This window comes from Vigna unguiculata, chromosome 6, assembly GCF_037176805.1.
Source record: "Vigna unguiculata cultivar grain cowpea cultivar isolate G323 ecotype 2 chromosome 6, ASM3717680v1, whole genome shotgun sequence".
In the NCBI taxonomy this organism is placed as follows: domain Eukaryota; kingdom Viridiplantae; phylum Streptophyta; class Magnoliopsida; order Fabales; family Fabaceae; genus Vigna; species Vigna unguiculata.
The window spans coordinates 46936614-46959553 of record NC_140797.1 but is presented as its reverse complement, the minus strand read 5'-3'; the positions used below and the strand labels follow the sequence as shown (position 1 = coordinate 46959553).

At 28.8% G+C, this 22940-nt stretch overlaps 2 protein-coding genes across 3 annotated transcripts; both read left to right on the top strand.

Annotated features, from left to right (window-relative positions):
* Positions 1-9781: 9781 nt before the first annotated feature.
* Positions 9782-11439, top strand: LOC114186827 (uncharacterized). The gene is made up of 3 exons (XM_028074866.2): positions 9782-10101; positions 10306-10534; positions 10826-11439. Exons 1-3 carry the CDS (start codon positions 9847-9849, stop codon positions 11260-11262), a joined length of 921 nt encoding a protein of 306 aa, XP_027930667.2. The 5' UTR covers positions 9782-9846; the 3' UTR covers positions 11263-11439.
* Positions 11440-15726: 4287 nt separating this feature from the next.
* On the top strand, positions 15727-18596 carry LOC114188031 (serine/threonine/tyrosine-protein kinase HT1-like). 2 transcript variants are annotated; one of them, XM_028076516.2, is made up of 5 exons: positions 15824-15974; positions 16072-16128; positions 16270-17234; positions 17505-17960; positions 18061-18596. In XM_028076516.2, exons 3-5 carry the CDS (start codon positions 16572-16574, stop codon positions 18328-18330), a joined length of 1389 nt encoding a protein of 462 aa, XP_027932317.2. In that variant the 5' UTR covers positions 15824-15974; positions 16072-16128; positions 16270-16571; the 3' UTR covers positions 18331-18596. The 2 variants fall into 2 exon arrangements, with proteins under 2 accessions (XP_027932316.2, XP_027932317.2); XM_028076515.2 differs by lacking the exon at positions 16072-16128 and having other exon boundaries at positions 15727-15974.
* Positions 18597-22940: the final 4344 nt, after the last annotated feature.

The window sequence follows — 22940 nt, the reverse complement described above, 5'->3', positions numbered from 1 at the left end:
TATAAAAATAAAAATTCATATATTTATTGTTTTGAAATTTTAAATTAAAAGTAAAACGAATCTTTTATATATTAATTCTAACTCATATCTTATTAATATTATATATGTTGAATAATCATAGACATAAGAATAAAGCTTAAATATTTTTTTTCCTAATTTTCGTGAATTTTATTTCGTCTAATCCTCATTTTTTTTAAATGTTCTAAATGGTCCTATTTTTGTAATTTGTGAGTCCTTTTTGTATACATTGTTTAAATAATTAACAAAGGGTGAATAGTAACTGTCACATATCACTATGTGGTTTTTTTAATTTTTTAATTTTTTAATTTTAAAATTGTTGTCCACGTGTCAAGTCAGCATTATGACACGTGGTAGTATCTTGTGGCTTATATTCAATTTGGTTCCAATTTTCGTTAATTTTATTCAATTTAGTCCCAAATTTTATTCAATTTAGTCTCAATTTTATCTCTATAAAAAATGACCAAATTTATTTTTTATATAAATTTTACATTAAAAATTTTATTTTTATTAAAATTCACATTTATTTAAAATATTTCTTTCATTATTTTTATACCAAACCTAACTATACTTTTGAGGGAAATTGTTATATATGTTTGATTTTTGGTACATGTAAAAACTAGGATTAAAGTTAGTTTAAAATTAGAGGAAAAATTCTTCATTATTTTTAAAATTAGAAGGAAAATTCTTCATTATTTTTTAAATGATTCAATATAATATTTATATAGAAATTAAATTTGATCAATTTGGAGAAAAGCAAAATTGGAACTGATTTGAACAAAATTATCGAAAATTGGAAACATTTTTAAAATTTAAAAATTAAAAAAAAAATTAAAAAAATCACGAAATAACACGTGACCGTTATTGTTAATCATCCGTTAATGATTGAAACGACATCTGCAATAAAGATTAAATTGACCATAAATTACAAAAATAATAACCATTTAAAATATTTTAAGAAAATAAAGATCAAACGAAACAAAATTCACGAAAATTAAGACAAAAAGTATTTAAGTCTAAGAATAAAAACTACAAATTATATAAATTAAAAAATCCAACAATTTCAACATTTATGGTAACACTAAACATAGAGAAACTTTATTTGCTACGTGGATGCAACTGTCCATGAATATTTTTTAATTAAAATTATCTGTAATATACATTTTGAAATCAATAGCAGTTATCTTATCATTATCATCATGTGAATGAATTAAAGTTATTAATTCATTGGTGTTGACGATGATGTGTGATGTGATATGCAAGTGCATGTGCACACCCGTGTGTAATATGAAGCAGCACTGTGATGATACAGTTTGAATGTTTTGTTAGGAGAAATAATTTGAAAGTGGTAAAAGTCAATTGCTTACTTCAACAAATAAAAAAATCTAAAACTATCCTCTTTCGCTTTCACTCAAACCTTATCTGTTCCCTCACTCGCTTTCTCATAACCAATCAACAACCTAACAATTTCAATGGTGAACACATTGTTATGTTAGGTTGCATCCATGTATGTATCTATCAATCTTCAAACACCATACATAGATAGGACAACATGAAGCGTGCACCCATGTACCTCTATGTGTATATATACATATATATACCTAATTTCATTAATTTCTCAATGCTCTCTAATACCTGCAAATTCAATTTAATTTATATCTGGAAATAAACTGATTTTAATTTTAAGAAAATCAAAAATATTATTTTTTAAATCTAATTGGAGATAAAGTTTTTTAAATACGTTTAATGAAAGACTGATAGTGTGATTTAGCTAAATTATTTTTAAAATATTGAATTGAAGATAAAATTCTTATGCCGGGACTAGATAGCTATTTAAAATTATTTTACCCAAGAACTCTCCCAAAAGTACAATTAAGCTTTTTTTATTGATTAAAAAATGTGTTCGAGTTATGTATAGTTTAGTCAAGTAGGACAATTTTTGAAAGCAATTATTGGCATTGAAGGTGAAAGACAAATAGGTGAGAATACAGCACAAACAAGTAAAGGGATAGAAACTTAAAAAGAGTACATAAATAGCAATTTTTTATTTTGACCTTTGTATATATATATATATATATATATATATATATGGAATTCTAATATAGACGATGGTTTCAACACAATCAATCAATTTCGTTGTTGTTATTAATATTGTAACATACAACGCACACCTTCTTGTTTATTTTTGTTATTATTATTATTTAACATGTTTAATTCATGTTTGTCGGAAGAGAAAAGATGGTTTATTAATAGCTTTATTTTTTAATGTTTCAGTTTTAATATATATATATATATATATATATATATATATATATATATATATATATATATATATATATATATATATATGAGAGTTTGTGGGGGAAAACAAACTATTATAATCAAACTTATAATAATTAAGTATTTATAACATATAAATCATATTTAAAATTTACAATAAAAAAAATTATATTATCATATAGACCATGTTTTTAACTATTGAGAGTTTGCGATAAAAAATTTAATGATATTTAAGGTAAAACTAAAATTTGTAAAAATAAATAAATTAAAAGTGGTAAAATGTTTAAAAAATATAAGAAAAATAAACACCTAAAAGCATTCATCATAGGATAGAGTTGTCAAAATAAGTAAACCGACTGGGTTCAATCGGACCTATCACAGGTTGGTCATTTAGTGAGCCAACATAACCTGACTCATCAATTAGTGAGTAAAAAAAATCAAATCTAGTTCAACCCACGACATATTGGTGGGTTAAATGGGTTGACTCACTAATTCATTTAATTAAAAAAATATATAATTTTTTTCTTCCGTCTCAAAAAAACTTAAATTATAATTTTAATTAAAATCTAAATAAACTTCGATGCAATCCAAAAAGATGTTAAATCCCAAATACAAATCAAAATCAAAAAAATACAAATTATTAATGTATTGTCTAAAAAACAATCTAACATAATCTAAAACTTAACATAATTTAAAACACTTATGTAACTCTTTACGTGCGAGTTAATAAACCAAATTTCACCTTAAATTTCACTCTAAATCCGTGATGGACCGATTTGCCGGCGATTTTAATCCATTTTAACATCTATGTCATCTAACAATGAACTTCACAATACTATTTTTTATAATGATGATATTAAACTTTGATCTTGCGTAGTTTTACTTAGTATAGGTTATGTTTTTCATTTCTAATAAAAAATGATAGTAGAGGGAAACTTCTACCATCTTCTCTGAAACAAATTATTTAAAAAATCGATGGTATTTTTCCCTTAAATTATATAATATTTTAAATAATAGAGTTCCTGACATTCATTTGAGTTAATTGTTATTTGTAAAATTAATTAAATGCAGTTGGTTTAAATTTTTGAGTTCTGGTTGTTCACTAAAAAAAAATGCAAATTAAACTAGTTAAATTTTACCAAATATTTATAAGCTAAAAAATAAAAATTTCACTCTAAAGTACTCTTCAAATCTGATATAAAATTTTTCAAATTTTCTCAAGTATATAATTTTTTTAAATATAAAACCTTTGAAATTATTTAGACTTGAAATCTATAATAACAAATAAGTTTAGTAAGTTTCGAATATTAAACAACGGAGAGATAATAAACTAATATTAAGCAAAAAAAAAGTCAATAAAAAATAGTTTTACTTAATTTTAAACTGGTTGATTATTTTTAAAATTAAAATTCTATGACATGAAAAAAAAAAAAAATAACAAATCTAAAAAAAAAAGTGTGTCTTATTTATTTTTGTATGTAGGAAAGAGGGAATAAGATGCTGCATCTCGTTACATTATGGCAAGCACTGTAACGTGGCAGTTATACACACACAAAATTTGATTTTTTTCTAACAATAAATCTTCTCATAGTTATCCCAAACAATATATCTGAATTTATAGCCTCATATCTTGCCATACCATGTATAATCCTCACAGCATATATTACATTATTTTCTTATTTATATATCCAATTACATATATCAAAATAAAGAATTATAAATTTATTTATAAATCATACTTTTTGTTTTATTTATTGTTTATTAATTTAATAAATTGTAATCAAACTCGCGGCTCGGTGACATTGTAAACATATAAACTCGTAATTAACACGTAACACAAAAATAAAAATATATTATACTTCACAAAAAGATTAAGAGAACTTATATGATACCTAATTTAACAAGTATGAATGTAAGAATTTTATAAGCTTCACAACTATAATATATTTTATATGCATAACTCGAAAATTAGTAAAATTTAAATATCTTTCTAATGATATATGATACTCAAATTCATCTAGCATGATTACACTTAGATAATTATCTCTCATATTTTTCGAATTCAATTTATACAAAATTTCATAACATAATTACTAGTACAAGTCACTAAATCACCGTAAAAATTCAGTTATGCACTTAGATAATATAAATACTGCCAGTTTAGTTATATATTGAGTATTAACCTAGTATTTAAAACATATTTAAATTATCAAAAATTAAACATATATGTAATAAAATCATTTAAACTGCGTAAGCAAATACAATTTAATTCTTTTAAGAGTTTTTCTCAACAAATGATAAATTATTATGTTTAAGTAAAATTCTGTAGGTTTTCCCCTTATAACATTGTTTCTAATCCACTTTGACAAATTTAACTCCATTGAATAGATTATACAGAAAATTTACATACAAAAATTAGTATTTTCCTTTAAACTTTAGCCCGTCATCTTTTAATTTAAATGAAAAATCATATTTCAAACTATAGCACGAACGTTAAAAAAATTCAACTGCCAAATATTCAATCAAGAATGAGAATATAATCATCTCTGAAATATTATTTGAGTTTATCTTAATTTTAATAAAAAAATTACATTAATCAGACATAAATATAAATTTTATTTCGATATGAGAACAATGACAGACTCATTGGTCCTGTTTTCTTTTAAAATTATAAAAACACTTTTAGTTTTTTAAGTAATATCTCAACATTCATTTTCAGACAATGTAGGCATCATAATTCAAACAATGATGACAATGTTTAATTCCATTGAAGACACTTTTACTTCTAATCTCAGATTATCCAAATTTGTTTGCCTTAATTTGAAATGCTGCACTCTTTCTAGAAAAAGCACCCTCAGAAAGATTAGAATTATCCTAATTTATTTATAAAAATTTCCAATTAAACAACTAAATTCACATGTTTATTAAAACACATTTTTTTTATCAAATCACATATGCAATAATCAAAAAATTCGTACTCCTACTTACAACAGGATCCAAAACACAAGTAACTCAAAATTTAAGAAGAAATATGATATGCTAATGTTGGTGTATATAGCTATAGGTATTTTCTGTGATAATATATATAACATAATATTTAAATAACTTTTTTCGTGTCATGTATATTATTGTGTTTTAAATTTTGTTTCTTGTTCAGATATGATTTAAAAATTTAGTTAAATTTGTCGAATTGTGTACTTTTAACTATTGTACAACTGGGTAGTGGGGCATAAAAATAATTGTAGACTGGACGCAGAATTACAGAGATGCCCTGAAATTTGTCCCACCACAGCCTTGGATGGGTCTCGATTGTCGCACAATTAATCATTAATCATTAATCATTAATGGTTAACGATAATTAAGTGAAGAAAAGAATAATTGCGAATCTTTTTGTTTTTGCAGTGTCTGGATCTGAAAACCATTCACAAGACGCCGCGTATTTGACTCGCTTTATTAAAGAACGATGCTCTTCCCAATGGGCCCCACCCATAGTTGCATCGGATAAGATCTACAATGGACGTTCCTGATTGTGCAACGTTGAATCCATCTTCTGATGATCCCGCCATCCAAAGATTGGGTTCAGATGAGAGGTACACGTACAATTTCACTTTTCCATTCTTTAGATCTTTGTATCATTTTTAGTTAAACATTTTATTAGTTTTTCTTCTTTAATTTAAGGCAATTATTATTTTTTAAATGATTCTCACTTTTGGTTCGAATAATGACATAGAGTGAGCATGTGTTGTAAAATAAAAAGAAAAAAAAAAACTCACAATTTACATAAATGTAAAATCACATTAAAAACCTTTCAGCATTTCGAATTGTGTTTAGAGAAGGCATTTAAAACTAATAATCCCGAACTGGCAACCTCATACATGCCCTTCTCCCATTTATTTTTTTTCAAATTTGGTTTTTATTTTCTTTTAATCCTGGATGGTATTTCTTTTTATTTTAAATAACTCTCACCCCTAAAATAAATTAACCTTAATTAAACATTAAAATTTCTAAAGCATTATTTATTTATATATATATATATATATATATATATATATAATTATCTTTTGAATTTATGTCTTGTATTCGATAAGAATGTAGAAAACATTTTATAAAGAATGAAATTCATCAACTTATTTATTTTAAAAATTTTTATTAGAGGTTACCTCAAATTTTCATGAGTTGACAGTTGTATCAGTGGCTCGTCTTGATAATCAACTTAATATGAGTGAATAATCTTATATTTGAGAGTTCATTGTATTGAAAATCTTCATGAAATTGTGATAAAATGATGATATGAGAAGGTTGTTACCATACTCATGATTAAAAATGTTTTGTCGAATGAACTATATAAATATGGAATGAACTTACCTTTGAAGGGAAAATTATTGTAGATCTAAGTGTGAGTCTATATTTGACTTTGGATAAATTAAAAAAATCATATATCCATGATCAAATTTGTAATCTTGTATAAATTTGACTTGTACCTTATTAGTATTGTGTTTTTTTTTAATCACCTCTAAAGATTTATGATATATATATATATATATATATATATATATATATATATATATATATATATATATATATATATATATATATATATATATATATATATATCAAATGTCATATTATTTAATATGTTTTAAAACTCAAAACTTTCTGATAAGTTATGTTTATAAGTTTTTTGTTAATGTAATATAAAATTTTTGTAATATGTGACATACCATTTAATAAATAATTCTAATAAATAAAGTATCACAAAATTATAATAAAATAGAACAATGACAGAAACATATCAAAATTAACCTTTTTACAGTTGTCCAAAATATACTGAAACAAAAGTACTATAGGCACAAAACAATGTCATAAACATAATTTAAACCTGAAATAATTTGGCCAAAAAGATTGCTCACCGAGCAATGAATTTAAAATAAAATAGTTTCAAAAGGTTGCTTAAAGAGCTATAAAAATAAAGCCTAGACTAAATAATTGGTGATTATCGCAAGAAGGAAAACCAAATAGAACACAAACATAGAGAGAAAGTGTAAGGTAGAGATAAAAAAAATTGATATGCATATATGCAAACAGTTTATAAGCAAGCAAATCACTAAGCACACGAAACATATGATAGCAAACAATCAAAGATCATACAACTTGATTATTCGGATACATATAATCATATCGGATTCATTAGTTTCTTGTACTTGTGGTGGCCTTTACTGCTTTGCAGAGTCATTGTCAATGAGTTTCACCCTACCACGTACGAGGTTAGTCCATGATCATCTAAGGCCATTATCCTGCTAGAGACTATGACCTCCTACTACTCTTCACCACTTGAATCAGTTTATTCTACGTGAGTTGGATTGATTCTTTAGAGTGTTAGGATGCAAACTTGCTCGAATCCTTACTGAATTACATACACTACAAATAGCACCACCACAAAGTCTCCCCAAGAGACTCATGGAATTACATCAAGCTCATACAGTACACAAATTATCTCAAAACATAATCATTTCGTGCCCAAAATGTGAAATACAATTCCAAATATCACACCATACATGTATAACATCATTTATCATACCTTTAAGGGGTAAAACAGTCAATCATGCAGAGAGCAAGTAATAAAATACATATACGCACCAGTCTTGCTCAAGCTATAAGCTTCTGCTTAGGTGATATAGGCTCTCTCTCGCTTAAGCTAGACATTTTCACCTGAGCGAGAGCTCGAATAGTGGCATTGTGAGTTTTCTACGAGTTTTCGCTTAAGCGAGACCTTCTCGTTTGAACGAGAGTGCTCTTCGCTCAAAACTGAAGCTCCTCACTTGAGCGATAATTCGAGCAAAAGGCAGAGGTTTTCTGCTACTCTCGCTTAGGCGAGAGTTGCTCGCTTAGACGACAGTTGCTCGTTTGGGCGAGAATAGCAAGTTTCTCACCTACTCTTGCATGCACAACTAGAATCCAAAATCAAACCACAAACAATTCATTCTCATACATATACAAGCATCATTCAAGCATTTTAAACAAGAAATAGAACCAAAAACAGGTAAGATATTTCAAAAATGTACAAATCCTAACTTCTCTTACCTTGATTGAGAGTTGAACTTGAGGGGGGAAAGAGCACTAACAGAAGGAGCACCACAGCTCCAGAAGCACACTGAAGGGCTAAAAAACACGAACACAAAACGAAGATGAGGCTCTAAGGAAGAACCCATGACAAAACCACTACAATAGAGCTGGAAAAGGAGAAAAACGAAAGTTTGAGCTCAACTTACATAGAGGAAAGACAATTTTGTTTGTTGGACGAAGAGTTTCACAACTGCCTTAGCACAACTTAATTTTCAAAAATAGGAGAAAGTAAGTTAGTTGTTATTAGATGAGGAGACATAATGAAAGCAAATGAGTAGCCGAAAGAATCCCTAAAACAAATAAGTCAGTTGACTTTAAGTCTTTTCAATGAAATTGGACTCAAAACTTTAAAAGAAAAAATGGACTTTACAAAATACACTAAAATATAAATTATTTGACCACTGGTTAGTTTTAATTAAGTTAAACATAAATAATGGAGGAAAAACAACTTCTAGGTAAAGTAAATTATTAACATAAGCTACATGATCTAATTTGGTTATTCTCTAAATTCGTAAAAATAAGAAAAGTGTACAAATATTCACACGTCAGTATAATTTTAATATTCAATCATTTAATTTAAGCTTTCAAAAGCATTTCTAAGAAAAGATTTAGTAAATGATGTCAGTTAGTGACAACCTAGTAATGATAAATTTATTGAATTCGTAACAATAAATGTGTATATGGTAACGTAAACTTTTGTTTTTTCGCATTAATACGGTATAAAATCCATTAAACTCTCAGCATGTATTCGGATTAAAACATGCAAACACATAACACATAAAATGAATTAAAACGCCTATTATGGCTTCATGATAAAATGAATTTATTATAGTATTAAGAAACATGTGGATAGAATAAAATAATCCTGGGAATATACAATAACATAATAGTAATTTGATTTGATACTGTGCTATTATTGTTGTTGAAAAATGTTATAATTTTTTGGAAAATAAATCCAAATGAGAAGTGATAATAGATGAAGTTTAGTGTGAGAGAATACAAAAGGAATATGGAAGAATATCCCAAGAATTAGAGTGGATTGATAAAAAAAAATTAAAAAAAACGCATGCCATGGCAGATTGCAGAAGAAGAATGAAGAATGAATGAGTGAATATTCGTATATATCCGAATGATTAGGATAAAGGGTATAGGTTGGAAAAATGGAATTATTGAGTGATCTGACGTGGATCCATGCTGTATCAACCCAACCCAACCCATCTACGTCATTCGTTAGATCCAAATCACCCAATCCTCACCATCCAAAATCCACCCTAATCACATTCATGTGCGCCGCGGCCAGTGACAAGCTGGGTCCCACCCTCAACACCGATCCTCGTATAAAACCCCTCTCACAACCACCATCCAAAACTAAGTCAAATAACACAACTTCATACACACTCTACACGCCACATACATCTCATAACCATGGGTGGATTCTCCATGGCCACCGCAAGGGTCACCAGGTTTCTGCCCAGCCACCACCTCCACGACCACCGTGACACTTGTGTCCCTGATGTTGAATTCGAATTTCTCCACGATGGAGAAACGTTGTTGGCTCACAGTGCCTGCAGCCAGGACTGTCACAACACCAACGAAATCGAGTTCGACGAAGATGAGGATCGACCAGACACCGTGGAACAAAACAGAACCTTCTGGGACAACCAACACCAGATTTTGCAGGTAGGTTAATCTCTCAATCAACACAGCCGTGCCTTCTTTAAATTAAGTTAATTTGTTACTTCACCTACAGCTACTACTGTACTAAGTAAATGTAGGTTAATTTTGAGATGTTGAGAGAGGAAAATCTTGATCGATAAAATCCGTTGATGTTATAACGTGCTTTGTTTTGGGCGTTTTTGACTTAGTGGGTTTAATTTTGTGCAGGCGAATGTGTACAGAACGAGTTCTTTGGAATCAGGGATAAGAAATGCGACGAAAGAAGCGCTTCAGAACATACAAAGCGTGGAAACGGTGTGCGGATGCGGCAGACAGATACCTCTCACCTCTTGCAGAAACTGCTTGATGAGAGAAGTTTCTGGGCGGCTTCAGAAAGCAGGCTATAACAGTGCTGTCTGCAAAACAAAATGGAGAAGCTCACCAGAAATTCCATCAGGTAAATAAATTAATTCCAATTAACTAATTAGCGCTTTTTATCTTAAACAAGTGAAAAGCGATCTTCGATGGTGGTTCTTAAGATAAGATCCTCTTACTAAACTATATTATATATCCACGCGGACAATGTCCCTGTCAAATAGTAACTAGTCTGTGTAAAAATATTATTCTAAATAAACTATGATTTGTTGACAGTATTCACCAGAGTGGTTGAATTGGAACTGGTGGATATACGTTGTGTCTGTGAAATTGATTATATAAGATTATTAAAAGATGTGAAAACTATGTGCAGGTGAACACAGTTTTTTGGATGTAGTAGAGAACACAAAGAGGGGGGAGATGAGGGTGATCGTGGAGCTGAATTTCAGAGGAGAGTTTGAGATAGCAAGGGGAAGTGAAGAGTATAACAGACTTGTTGGGAAGCTACCAGAGGTGTTTGTGGGGAAGGTGGAGAGATTGAGCAACCTGATAAAGGTTCTGTGTGTGGCAGGGAAAAGGTGTATGAAGGAGAAGAAAATGCACATGGGGCCATGGAGGAAGCATAGGTACATGCAAGCAAAATGGTTAGGTCCATGTGACAGGAACACTTCCACAACCTCACTCTCAATGGGATATTCTCAGAGAATACCAATTTCGATGCCAAAACCAAAGCAAAAGGCATCTTTGTTAACTGTTGATCTGCTAGACAAACTTCCTAATATGCACTGCACTGCTGTTGAGGTTGTGTAATTTGTAAAGAGAGAGAACACTAGTTTAATAATTTCTTCTTCTTCTTCTTCTTTTTGTTTAATTTTGTTGTTGATTCTTGCACCCTTTCCTTGGTGAATATAAATGAGTGATTGGTAAATGTACAATACACATGTACATCGAAATAAATTGTGGAAATGAGTGTGCATTTCAAAGCTACTCTTGAAGTTCATATATCATACACCAACAATATTCAACACAACACAAAACAATTTGTCTTGCATCATCTTTTTTATGTTTTTCACATGTAAACTGTCAACTTTTTCTATGAAAAAGTGTCAAAAGTAACTTTTTTAAATTGGTTTATGTACAAGTCATATAAAGTAATAAGAGTATCTGTAATGATTGCATAAAAACAAAGAGAGATGATTGCAGTTTATTGTAGCAGTTAAGTAAAATAATCCCTTTCAGACTTAGTAATCCTTTTTTTTTTTTCCTTTTCTTTCCCAAGTAGCAACCTAAAAGCATCCTAAGTATAAACAAATGTAATGATATAACCTACGATATTGAAATTCAGATTACTCAACAAAATCACTTTCTAGACAAAAGTGGAGAATGTTTTTGGTGGGGACATCTGAAATTTGTCCAAATTATTGATTGTTTGTTAGATACAGAAGCTTCCTATGACGGCCCATGAAATGTGTTTTGGTCTTTCAGCATAGTAGTGATAACTGATAGGCAATTGCTTCCTGCACACCAAAAATTTTTTTCTACACCCCATCAATTTTTGAAAATAACAATCTTACTTGACTTCCAGATTATTAATGTCGGAACAGGCTTTCTAAAACAGGATTTTTAGAATTTCAGAAATAACATATCCCGAAATTTTCACAAACAGAAATTTTTAAACAAATTTTTAAATAAGATTATTGAAGGTGTGAAGAGTATTTAAGTATTTTCCTTATCATGTAGGGTGCATGAATAAATTTAATGGGGTTCAGGAAACAATTGCTTAAGTGATATAGGTGGGCGAAGAATTTGACCCGCAGCTCCGAATAAAAATGTTAAATGACTAAAGTATCTTTAAGTGTTTTTCAAATGATTCATCTAAAGTAATTTAATAATATTTATAGAAAAAAAAATTCTAAATTTTTTTTTAATAAAATTTCTTATTATCGAAAAAATTTCATAATAAAAGTTTGTTCTAAAGTAATTTTTTTAAGATGACTTTGTATAATTCTAGAGTGTTATTTTCGAAATAGTTCCACTGAATAAATTTTATTGTTTTGGATATGAAAAGTGCAATGGGAAAACTCTACTATTGTTAATTTGATTGTGCTTCGGATGAAACTTTGATAACCTAAAAAAATCAATTTAACTATAAATAAATAAAACATTATGATTTTTTTAAAGCAACAATTTAGTTTGATGAATTTTCAGTTCAAATTTTTTAAAAATAATTTAAAAAATAGAAGAAAAAATTCATAACATATGTTGAAAATTGAATAAAAAATTTCATATAAAAACAATAATAATCGAACATTAAGAAAAAAACTAAATTTTCTTAAAAGATATTTAAAAAAAAAGTTAAAAAAACGTATTTACGAATAAAGTAATAACAAATAAGACTAACATCAAATGTTAAGGTAAAGTAAAACATAAGTAAGAAAAATAAAACTATCTGAAAGTTAAAGTAAACAGGAAATGTAAATATTGAAATAACTCAATTTTCAAAGATAGAAAAGAAAAATTATACAGAAGACCGTTTGTAAGCATGCACATAACTACTACCATTCCTTTTATTATTTTCATTTTTAGAAATTCGGTAAACATTATTATATAAAAAAAGTAATTTATGGAAAAACATTTTCGTTACTCAGCTCGTCTGTAAAACAAAAAATATCACTAAAAAAATAATTAAATAACAATAAAATTAAAAAATAATTATTTTACTTATTATATTACACACTATTTTATAAACTAGCCGTTAGTTATTTATTATTAATAAAAAATTATAATTAATTTGCAAATAATAATATAAATTGGTCTTTTTAACATATTTAAATTTTTGTTATTTATTTGATTCTAAATTAATCTCTAATTTTAAATTAAAAACTAACTTAGAGTCAATAATAATAATTAGTTAAAAATTTCCAGCTGATGTCATATATTAATTTAAATTTTAGTTCACAAATTAATTATAATATTTTATTAATAATAAAAGTTATTTTATATATCATTGATTTTTTTTATAAATGTATTCAAGATAACGATGATAATGATTAATTATTTTTTTCCCTCGATTTAATAATTATTTAATTATATTTTTATAGTATGCTTGAGTTTAATAGACATTAAAATTTTGGAACAACAATTTTTGAAAAATCTAAATTTTCCTTTAATCGAATAATTTCAAAAATAATAATTCGGAAGGCATTAAGACCAATTGGGTTTTAAAAAAAGAATAAAGTTTTTGGGATCAAAAGAAAGTCTGAATTCTCTAAGGAAAAACTCATTGTTTCATAATTTTTTTTTTAATAAGAGTAAAGGACCAAATATTTCCTGTTAAGAAATAAAAACCCCACTATAGCTCGTGGACCAAGTCCAACCTATTCAGTTTTTTATAGCAGTCCAAAATATTTATCTGTTTATTTGTGCTCAAGGTTCAATCAATATCACCCTCAGTAACTTCTTTCTGCACTACCATAGTTTCAGTCTGCACTTCCCTAACATTTTGAATTTCAAATTATACAATTTTAAATATATTATTCATTTTATATTTTAAAATGTACAATTTAAAAGATAATTTTTTTATTTCAAAGTAAAAAATAATTATAATCTAAATTACATATTTCAAAATCCAAACGTATTGTAAAATATATAATCTAAAATACAAAAAATTATATTCTAAATTATACATTTCAGAATACATTAATTTGTGAGCCTGCAGGAAGAAGCTGCCCCAAATTTCGGTGGGTTTTGTATGAAAGGCCCAACTACAGATTATATTTTTACAAATTGCACCAACAAAACAGAGATGAACTTCTTTATTATTTTTTATGACCTAAACGAAATCGATAAAAATTTAATCAGACATGATTTTCATCGAATACAAAAAAAAAAAAAGTATTCTAGATTGTACATCTTGGAATACAAATGTTTTTGGGGCTGCAGCAAGAAACTATCCCAAATTTGCGTTGGTTTTTGTATGTTAGGCCCACTACAGAGTTTTTTTCTTTTGCAATTTGTATCAACCAAACTAAGGATGGACTTCTTTGTTATTTCTTTTTATGGTCTGAGAAATGAAATTTAGGAAAAAAAAAAACAAATATGATCTTCATTGATTTTAGATTTACAATAATCAGTTTATATTACAATATATATGAGGTATTTTTATATATTGACATTTAAAAAAATATTAAAATTCAATATGTAAAAAAAAACGAAAAGAGGCGTTTTTATTAAATAAAAAACTATTATATATATTAAAATATCTTCCTAAAAATATTTACATTGTAGATAATCATTGTAATTTATATAACTTGATATTTTTCTCGTTTAAACAATTGATTAGCATTTCAAATTTGATAACTTTTCATGAATTTAGTTAATAACAAATTTCTTTATACTGTTTTTAATGAATCTGTTATGGTAACATATAAGTTGTTGAATCTAGTTATTCCACTCACAGCAACTTATTGATACATGGATTTAATGAGTCGAGCCTGTGGATGTGTATTTCCTAAACTGAAATCAAACAGAGAATTTATGAGTTTTTATTTTTGGTTGGAGTTTGAAACTGAAGGGATACACAATGCAGATGCAGTCTTAGGCATCCGTGCGAACCGTACCTTAAAACCTTATACTAAAAAAAAAGTAGATTGGAGTGTGAATTTAGCAACAGTAACTGCGAAGTGTTGCTAAAAATAAATAAGAAAAGCTTACACGTAACCACGCATCCGTACCAATTCCCTTAACAGCGACACTTGTATTCCTCCACTCACCACATTTCAACCATTTTTTTTTCTCTCTCTCTCTTCTCCATCATTCATTATCATTCATTCCAAAACCAAAACAGAACAAACAAAATTATGTCCCTCTCAGTCTTCTCTGACTTTCTCCTGTGGTCCCCACACCCCACCACCCCCACTATAACCTAACCCATCACACTATGTCTCTAGACACATGCATCACTATTCACTCACATCTTCAACCACATCTATTCAAATCCAATTCTCATAAACCACAGTTATAACAAATAACAATTTTTCATCGTATTATAGTATAAGAATAACATGAGTTGGTGAAATGGTTTTTATGTAAAAAACAAGATAATTATAAAAAAGATATATGATGTCATAATTCTTCATTGGTGGTGATGACGGTGACAAGGAGGAGCTGAATGAGGTATTGAAATTGTAGAACCGACAGACACAACACTACAATACAACCTTGAAATGAAATTTATGGTCTATTTTCTCCGGGTATCTTACGTAACGTATGACAAGATCCTTGTATGACCCTACTAAATATTACACTGCTAATTTCTAAAATTAAAAATGTAACGAAAAAAAGAAAGAGAGAAAGAAAGATATCCTCTGCAGTCTCCACCTGTCTCTGTCTTTCCTTACGAAAAAAAAATGGTATTAGGTGCATCATTTCTCTCTATCCTTGCAAACGTAAAAAGGCAAAGAGAAACTCCATTTCTGCCTTAGCAGCTATTCCATCTTCGCACCTCGGTGAAAGCCCTTTAGGTAATGCATGCTTTTTTACTTTTCTATATGTTTCTTTTGCTTAATCTTTTCTTCTTTTTCTTTTTCTTAAATCTGGTTTACCCTTCTCTGCTATTAGTTTCATATCGCTATGATTCTTTTACGGATTAGCCTACCCTCTGTGGCCGTTAGGGAGGTAATCAAGGCCGTTTCTTCATTATCACACAAATGAGTTATTTTCTTTTAATTTCTGTGTATTTCATGGTTTCTGTGATCATTTTTTTACCTTTTTGTTTGATGGATTAATTTGTTGAGAATTTGTGTGGATTTCTTTCAGGCTTTTACGGAAGGTGGGTTTTGGCTAGAAGGCGGTGCTTGGATGTTGAGTCTATGGATGCTCATGATCTTTTGTTGAATAATATGTTGTTTTGCCTCTATCTTCACCTTTTAATGGAACCAATCCTACCCTTTTGCTTTCAAATGTAAAGATCGGGTTTTTGGTCATCCCTCCCCTCATTCTGGTCGAAGGGTCTCAACCAAGTTTTGAGATTTCTCAGGTAGGGGTGGAGGAGTTTCAGTTTTGTAAGTACAAGATCTTAATAAAAAGGATTTTTGTAGAAAGAAAAAGTTGAGGATAAGATGGGCGAAGATAGTAATTCTTGGATTAGGAGAACAAAGTTTTCACACACAGTGTGCCATCGTTTGGATCCATCTAGATTAGGTCATGTTCCTATCAGCATTCAGTCAGAGGAAAAATCAGACCCCGCCTCAGAGGTTCAGAGGCACCCCATAACGACCAAGCAGAGATCTTCGTCACCATTGCCTGAGACTTCTCTTTCTGAGGCCTTCAGGGAAGCTAGACATGATCAGAAGAGGTTCTCCACACCGAATCCTCAGAGAGATAATAGGATTACGGGGAAGGAATTGAACAAGGATTCTCCGGAGACTAAGGAATCAAGTTCAAAGTTTCCTTCCCGTGGTCCAAGTAAGAAGGTGAAGTCAAAGCACAGCAAGGATGCAGCATGGACCAAGTTTTTGGATAATGGTGGAAGCAAGATTACTGCTGTCGAAACAGCCGAAGAGTGGAACATTGACATGTCTCAGCTGTTTTTTGGCCTAAAGTTTGCTCATGGGGCACATAGCCGACTTTACCATGGTGTATATAAGGATGAATCGGTTGCAGTTAAACTCATTATGGAACCCGAAGACGATGAAACTGGAGATTTGGCTTCTCGATTAGAAAAACAGTTCGTTAGAGAAGTTACCCTCTTGTCTCGTCTTCACCATCAAAATGTTATAAAGGTGATGACATTTTGTTTCTTATTTTGTATATGCTATTTACAAAGTATAAATGCATAGTCCTGATGCTGTCTTCAATGCCTTTTGAGTAAGGTTAGTGTATCTGTTGTTCTGCTCTTATTATCATGTTGAAATGTAAAGTTTTTTAAGTATGCATACATACTACTACTTTATATTCATCTTTTCTCGGTTATTTTGGTATAATTGCGTTGATCTATGATGTTGGGAGTATTTACGAGGATGCTAATCTGGTGTGTTTTGATGTGACAACAGTTCTCAGCAGCGTGCAGAAAGCCACCTGTTTATTGTATAATCACAGAATATCTTTCGGAAGGTTCCTTGAGGGCATATCTGCATAAGTTGGAGCACCAAACTATTTCTCTACAAAAGCTTTTAACTTTTGCCCTTGATATTGCTCGTGGTATGGAATATATACATTCTCAAGGTGTGATTCATCGAGACCTTAAGCCAGAGAATATCCTCATCGGCGAAGGTTGTCGCCTTAAAATTGCTGATTTTGGCATTGCATGCGAAGAAGCCTCGTGTGACTTACTGGCTGATGACCCTGGCACCTACCGTTGGATGGCACCCGAGATGATCAAACGTAAATCCTATGGCAGAAAGGTTGATGTCTACAGTTTTGGGCTTATCTTATCAGAGATGTTGACTGGAACTATTCCATATGAGGATATGAATCCAATACAAGCTGCTTTTGCCGTTGTAAACAAGGTATCACTCCTTTGTAATTCAAGTCATAAGCTTTGTAATCAACATCTGCTTCTTGTTGCCTAATATTTGTGTTATGTGGGGTTGTGTTGTGTTTCTTCAGAATTCAAGGCCAGTGATTCCATCAGATTGTCCACCTGCTATGCGAGCTTTGGTTGAACAGTGTTGGAGCTTGCAACCAGATAAGAGACCTGAGTTCTGGCAGATTGTGAAGATATTAGAGCAATTTGAGTCTTCACTTGCACGTGATGGAACCCTGACTCTGCTGCCAAACCCTTGTTGGGATAATAAAAAAGGGCTTCTTCATTGGATTCAAAAGCTTGGCCCTGTGCATCAGAATAGTGGCCCTGTGCCTAAACCCAAGTTCACATGAATCTTTCAAGTGTCCTGGCTTTTATTCTACACCAGGTCCGTTGTAATTAAAAAATGAAAGGTTTGTTTTTGAAGTTCTCTCTGATTGTAGTCACCCACCTTATGACATTCATGTGATAGTAAATTGATTTTTAGGCTTGCACATAAAGGTGAAAGCTTTTTATTTTTTTTTTCTGTTTTTACCTGTGCTTACACAACTTATGAAGCTCTTGCTTCGTGTGTCAATCTAGAGACTTCATACCAAGAAATCAACACCCCCTTCCTTCTTATGATTGTTCATAATTCTTGTGTGGATGTTTTTACCATAGGTAAAAAAAGTGTAGGATTCTTTTGGTCGTGCAAAATTCTGAAATTGAGAACCAAACAAATAAGATTAACACTTGAAAGATAAACCTTGTAAAGGGAGCATGATTCAGGCTCTTTATTGGAAAATTTCAACTATAAAATTTCATTATTTGGACTTTTTTTAAGGAAGGAGTGTGGAGTATTGTTAACCTTGTAAATGTTTATCAAGAAGATAGAAGAGATTTAGTTTCAGAAGGTTGATTTTAAGCTATATAAATTTTATTTTAATTTGCTTTCTGTTTTATGTGTATGTATAAGTTATTCAAATAATAGAACATTGAATGCATTTGAAAGAAATTGATGACATTTTTTTACTGAATGAAATGAATAGTAGTTTTGCATCCTTCTAATTCAATCCTACGGATTAAAAGATCGTGAGAGAGATAGAGGAAGAAGAGATGAAGGTAAGTTAGATCTATAATATTATTATTGGTTTGGATCTGGGCTCGGATTGGGCCCGTGTATACTAAGCATTCTCTCCATGGGCCGGATAATTCTTTTACACACTTGTTAATATGTAATACCAAGAAATTAATTTATTTCATATCATTTAATTATGTTAACTCTGTTTTTGGTTTTTATACACATAATAAACATTTTTTTAACCACTTTAATACATTTGAAATTTAAAAAACTGACAAAAAAACTAAAGATGGTAAAATTAAATTTTAAGAATATTAGAGGATTAAAGACACATTTCAACCATTATTAAGTCATAAGTGTTACATTCTTCACAATCCAACAAATGTACACATTCTTAATTTCTGTCAACTTTTTTTACAGCTTCCCGTGTAGAAAATGAAGATATACTAAAATCAAGTTTGCACAAACATGTTTTTCCAAAAGTTAATTTTTAATAAAAAGGAGTGGGAAAAGAAAAAGTGAAAGCGTAAGAAATAATAAATATGAACAAAGAACTCAAAAACAGTTTTATTTTTTTTCTTTTAGGAGCTAAAAGAAGCTTGCTTCGCTTTTAGTTCTTCAAATATTGTAAAAGAAGTGTGAAGGTACTAGATTTATCTTAAAAAACTACTAAAAAAATAATAATGATGTACTTTCTAATAAACGAGTAAGTATTTGTTTTGAACTTTTTAGGTATGTATATGTCTGTGTTTTGGAGGGTACACCTAAGAAAATGAAATTATAACATTTTGAAAATGAATTTGATTAAATTGAATAAAGAATAAATTATGTAAATTGATATAATTAATGAAGTTTGGAATATTCATTTCGAGTTACACATGTTTGGCCCTAAAATCTAATGATTTAATTTGGTTATAAATGATGTGTGACTTGCATAGTTAAATGTGAAAAGCTGAGGAGCTGAGGAATTGATTGAATTTTGATTTTTTTTTATAATCCATTTATTGGTGAAATGAGTTTGTAGGAAGCATTATGTTAGTGGATTGGGCCTAGATAATTTGGGATTACTACTCAGATTTATATGTAAAAAATAAATTTTCATTATTTACTTGTATTATTTAAATAAATTTGATATTTATGGTTCTGATTTAATTGCATATATATGCATAGAGATGTTAAAATGGGTCGTCTGACCCGGTCTAACCCTGTCCATCATGGATTGGTCATTTAATAGACCAACCTAATCCGGCTAACTTATTAATAAGGTAAAAAAATTTGAATCTGGCCCGGCCCACCACGGGTTTGTGGATTAAACCAGTTGGCTCACTAGCCCACTTAATTAAAAAAATATAATTTTTTTTTTAAGTCTAAAATTATATTTCGGATTAAAATTTAAATAAACTTGAATACAATCTCAATATAATCCAAAATATGTTAAACTCCGATATAGACAAAAATAAATAAATAAAAATACAAATTATTATGTAAGATCGAAACATTCTTGTGACTTACCCAATCTTTTATTGAATGCAATAATTTTTCCAACAGACTAATTATACTTTTTTCAATAATTATACTTTTATTAGCTGAAGCTAAGTTTCTATCTGTCAACCCACCAATGTGTTTGGTTAAAAAAACAGCCAAATATTGGAAAGTCCAACATAATGTGTGTCACCATGCGGGTTGATAGGTTAACCCGGCTCACCACGTGTTCAACCCGGGTGAACCGGATTCTTGGTAGACGGGGTCAAAAATTGATCTGTACTGAAATTTGTAAATTTTTTCAACCAAACCCAATCCAAACACGTGGTGAGTTGGATTGACTTACGGATTTTGACCTACTTTCACGACTCTATATCTGTGTGTGTATTTTGAATATTTTCTTAATTGTGAATTGAAATAATTAGTGATTATTGAATTGTTTAATAGAATAAGTTGGATTGATGTCATCGACAATTACTTATTTGATAATTATCCAATTGGTGAAAAACAAATACTCAATCTTATTATATTATTATTATTAAAAAATAAATATAAATAAATTTTATTAAACAGTTTTTATTTATTTTGTATATAATTTTCAATTAAAAAATGTTTAATTTAAAAAAACAGTTAAACTTATAGAAACAGTTAAATTTAAATAAACTATCGTTTAAAATATAAAATTAATAAAATGATTATTTTAATTTAAAAGAATTTTTATTTAAAAGATAAAATTAAGAAACAGACATTAAAAAGTTGGAGAATGTAGATATTATCTAAAATTTATATTTAGAATTTTTTTTATTTTCCTTCATTACTTATATTTGAGTTAAAGTAATTTAAATAACTAAAATTTATTAGTTGATTTGGTTTTACGCCACACCGTGATTTCGGTCTTAACCAACGAGAAACAGGCTGTACTATTTTTTTATTTGTATAGATATTATACAACTTTATCTATTTATTTTAATTTTCTTTTTATTCTTCAAAAAAATTAAAAAAAAATCACTGTTTTTATTTTATTTATTCAAACCGTACATCTTCTATGTTTTATTGTTCTAATTTTTTTCTCTCAAATTTTCCTTCTCTATACTTCATTTTTTGTCCAATATACATGTACCTAACCCTTATTTAACAATTTTTATTTTTATTTCAATAAAATATCTAAACATCTTTTTTAAAGTAATAGGACCAATGTCATGATTATATATATAAAAAGGATTCAGTGACTTAAAAAGAAACGACCCTTATTGAAAGAATTAGATATGCAACGTGCTTTAAAAAATGAAAGGTAAAAATAATAACTGTTAAGGTTAGAAGAATTTTGTAATTTGTATATTTGTTAATTTTAAACTCTGAAATTTATTTCCTTGGATAAAAAATGACGTATAAAGATGATGTCATACCCATGACGTCATCGACTGTAAGACTGATTAAAAGTTAATGTTAGTTGATCTATTTAAAGTTAGAACTCAACCCAGAAATACAAAATATTATGAATTCAATATCTGTTAATTTATAAGATATCCCTAACCTACTTTCTAATAAATTATTTTATTATTGAAATTTTATAATTTATTTACTATATTAATTAGCCAAATTCGTACTGAAATTATAAGTAGATATGAGAAGTTTGAAGTTAATTTAACTCTTTTATTTCCGCATTATGTGATGGAGCTCTTCATTTAAATCATATATGCTAATTTTATATGAAATATTTGTAGAATCTGAAATAATATTGAGATCAGACGAAAATTCAATTTATACAATATATTCAAATTTGTTGACTGAACCATTATTTTTCTCAACAGAGATGAATCTGGTCTCTTCGGTTTCAATTATAGAATTAAATTTTATTATTTAAATGTGTCAATTAACAAAATTTGTTATTTTAAGTCATGTTTTTGAATTGTAAATTATTCTATCATTGAATTGAATCAGCACACTATATGTCGCGAAAGCATAATTTGTTTTGATTTTATTTTTTATGGGAAAACAAACTTTGATATGATTTTTCGAATCAATATTTTATTGTTGTAAAATTTTTAACAAAAAATTACAAAGATAAATGATTTATTTTCTAAATATATTATTTAAGAATTCAAAGTTTGAGATTCTTTGGGAATAAACCGTAGAGACAGCAGTGAGATGTTTCAATTGAGAATTTAGAAGTTAGTGTGAAAAGAAGCATCACACCAAAGAACTTTAATATTTTTAAATTAAATTCGTATTATAACAAATTAATTAAATTTACAAGCTGCTAATATTTTGTGAATTAAAAAACTAATAATTTAAAAGTTCAACGAATCTGGATTTTCAAAAATTATATGTTAATATGATAAATTAATAAAATTTTAATTACACAATTTTATTATTTTAAAAAAATCCAAATCAATTTAACTAAAAACCCTTAAAAAAAGT

Excerpts from the sequence above, each read along its gene's own strand:
- LOC114186827 (XM_028074866.2), top strand. The coding sequence starts at position 9,847 with ATGGGTGGATTCTCCATGGCCACCGCAAGGGTCACCAGGTTTCTGCCC. Across the intron at positions 10,102-10,305 it reads ACCAACACCAGATTTTGCAG|GCGAATGTGTACAGAACGAG; the intron begins GTAGGTTAATCT and ends AATTTTGTGCAG. Across the intron at positions 10,535-10,825 it reads CTCACCAGAAATTCCATCAG|GTGAACACAGTTTTTTGGAT; the intron begins GTAAATAAATTA and ends AACTATGTGCAG.
- LOC114188031 (XM_028076515.2), top strand. The coding sequence starts at position 16,572 with ATGGGCGAAGATAGTAATTCTTGGATTAGGAGAACAAAGTTTTCACAC. Across the intron at positions 17,235-17,504 it reads ACCATCAAAATGTTATAAAG|TTCTCAGCAGCGTGCAGAAA; the intron begins GTGATGACATTT and ends ATGTGACAACAG. Across the intron at positions 17,961-18,060 it reads CTTTTGCCGTTGTAAACAAG|AATTCAAGGCCAGTGATTCC; the intron begins GTATCACTCCTT and ends GTGTTTCTTCAG.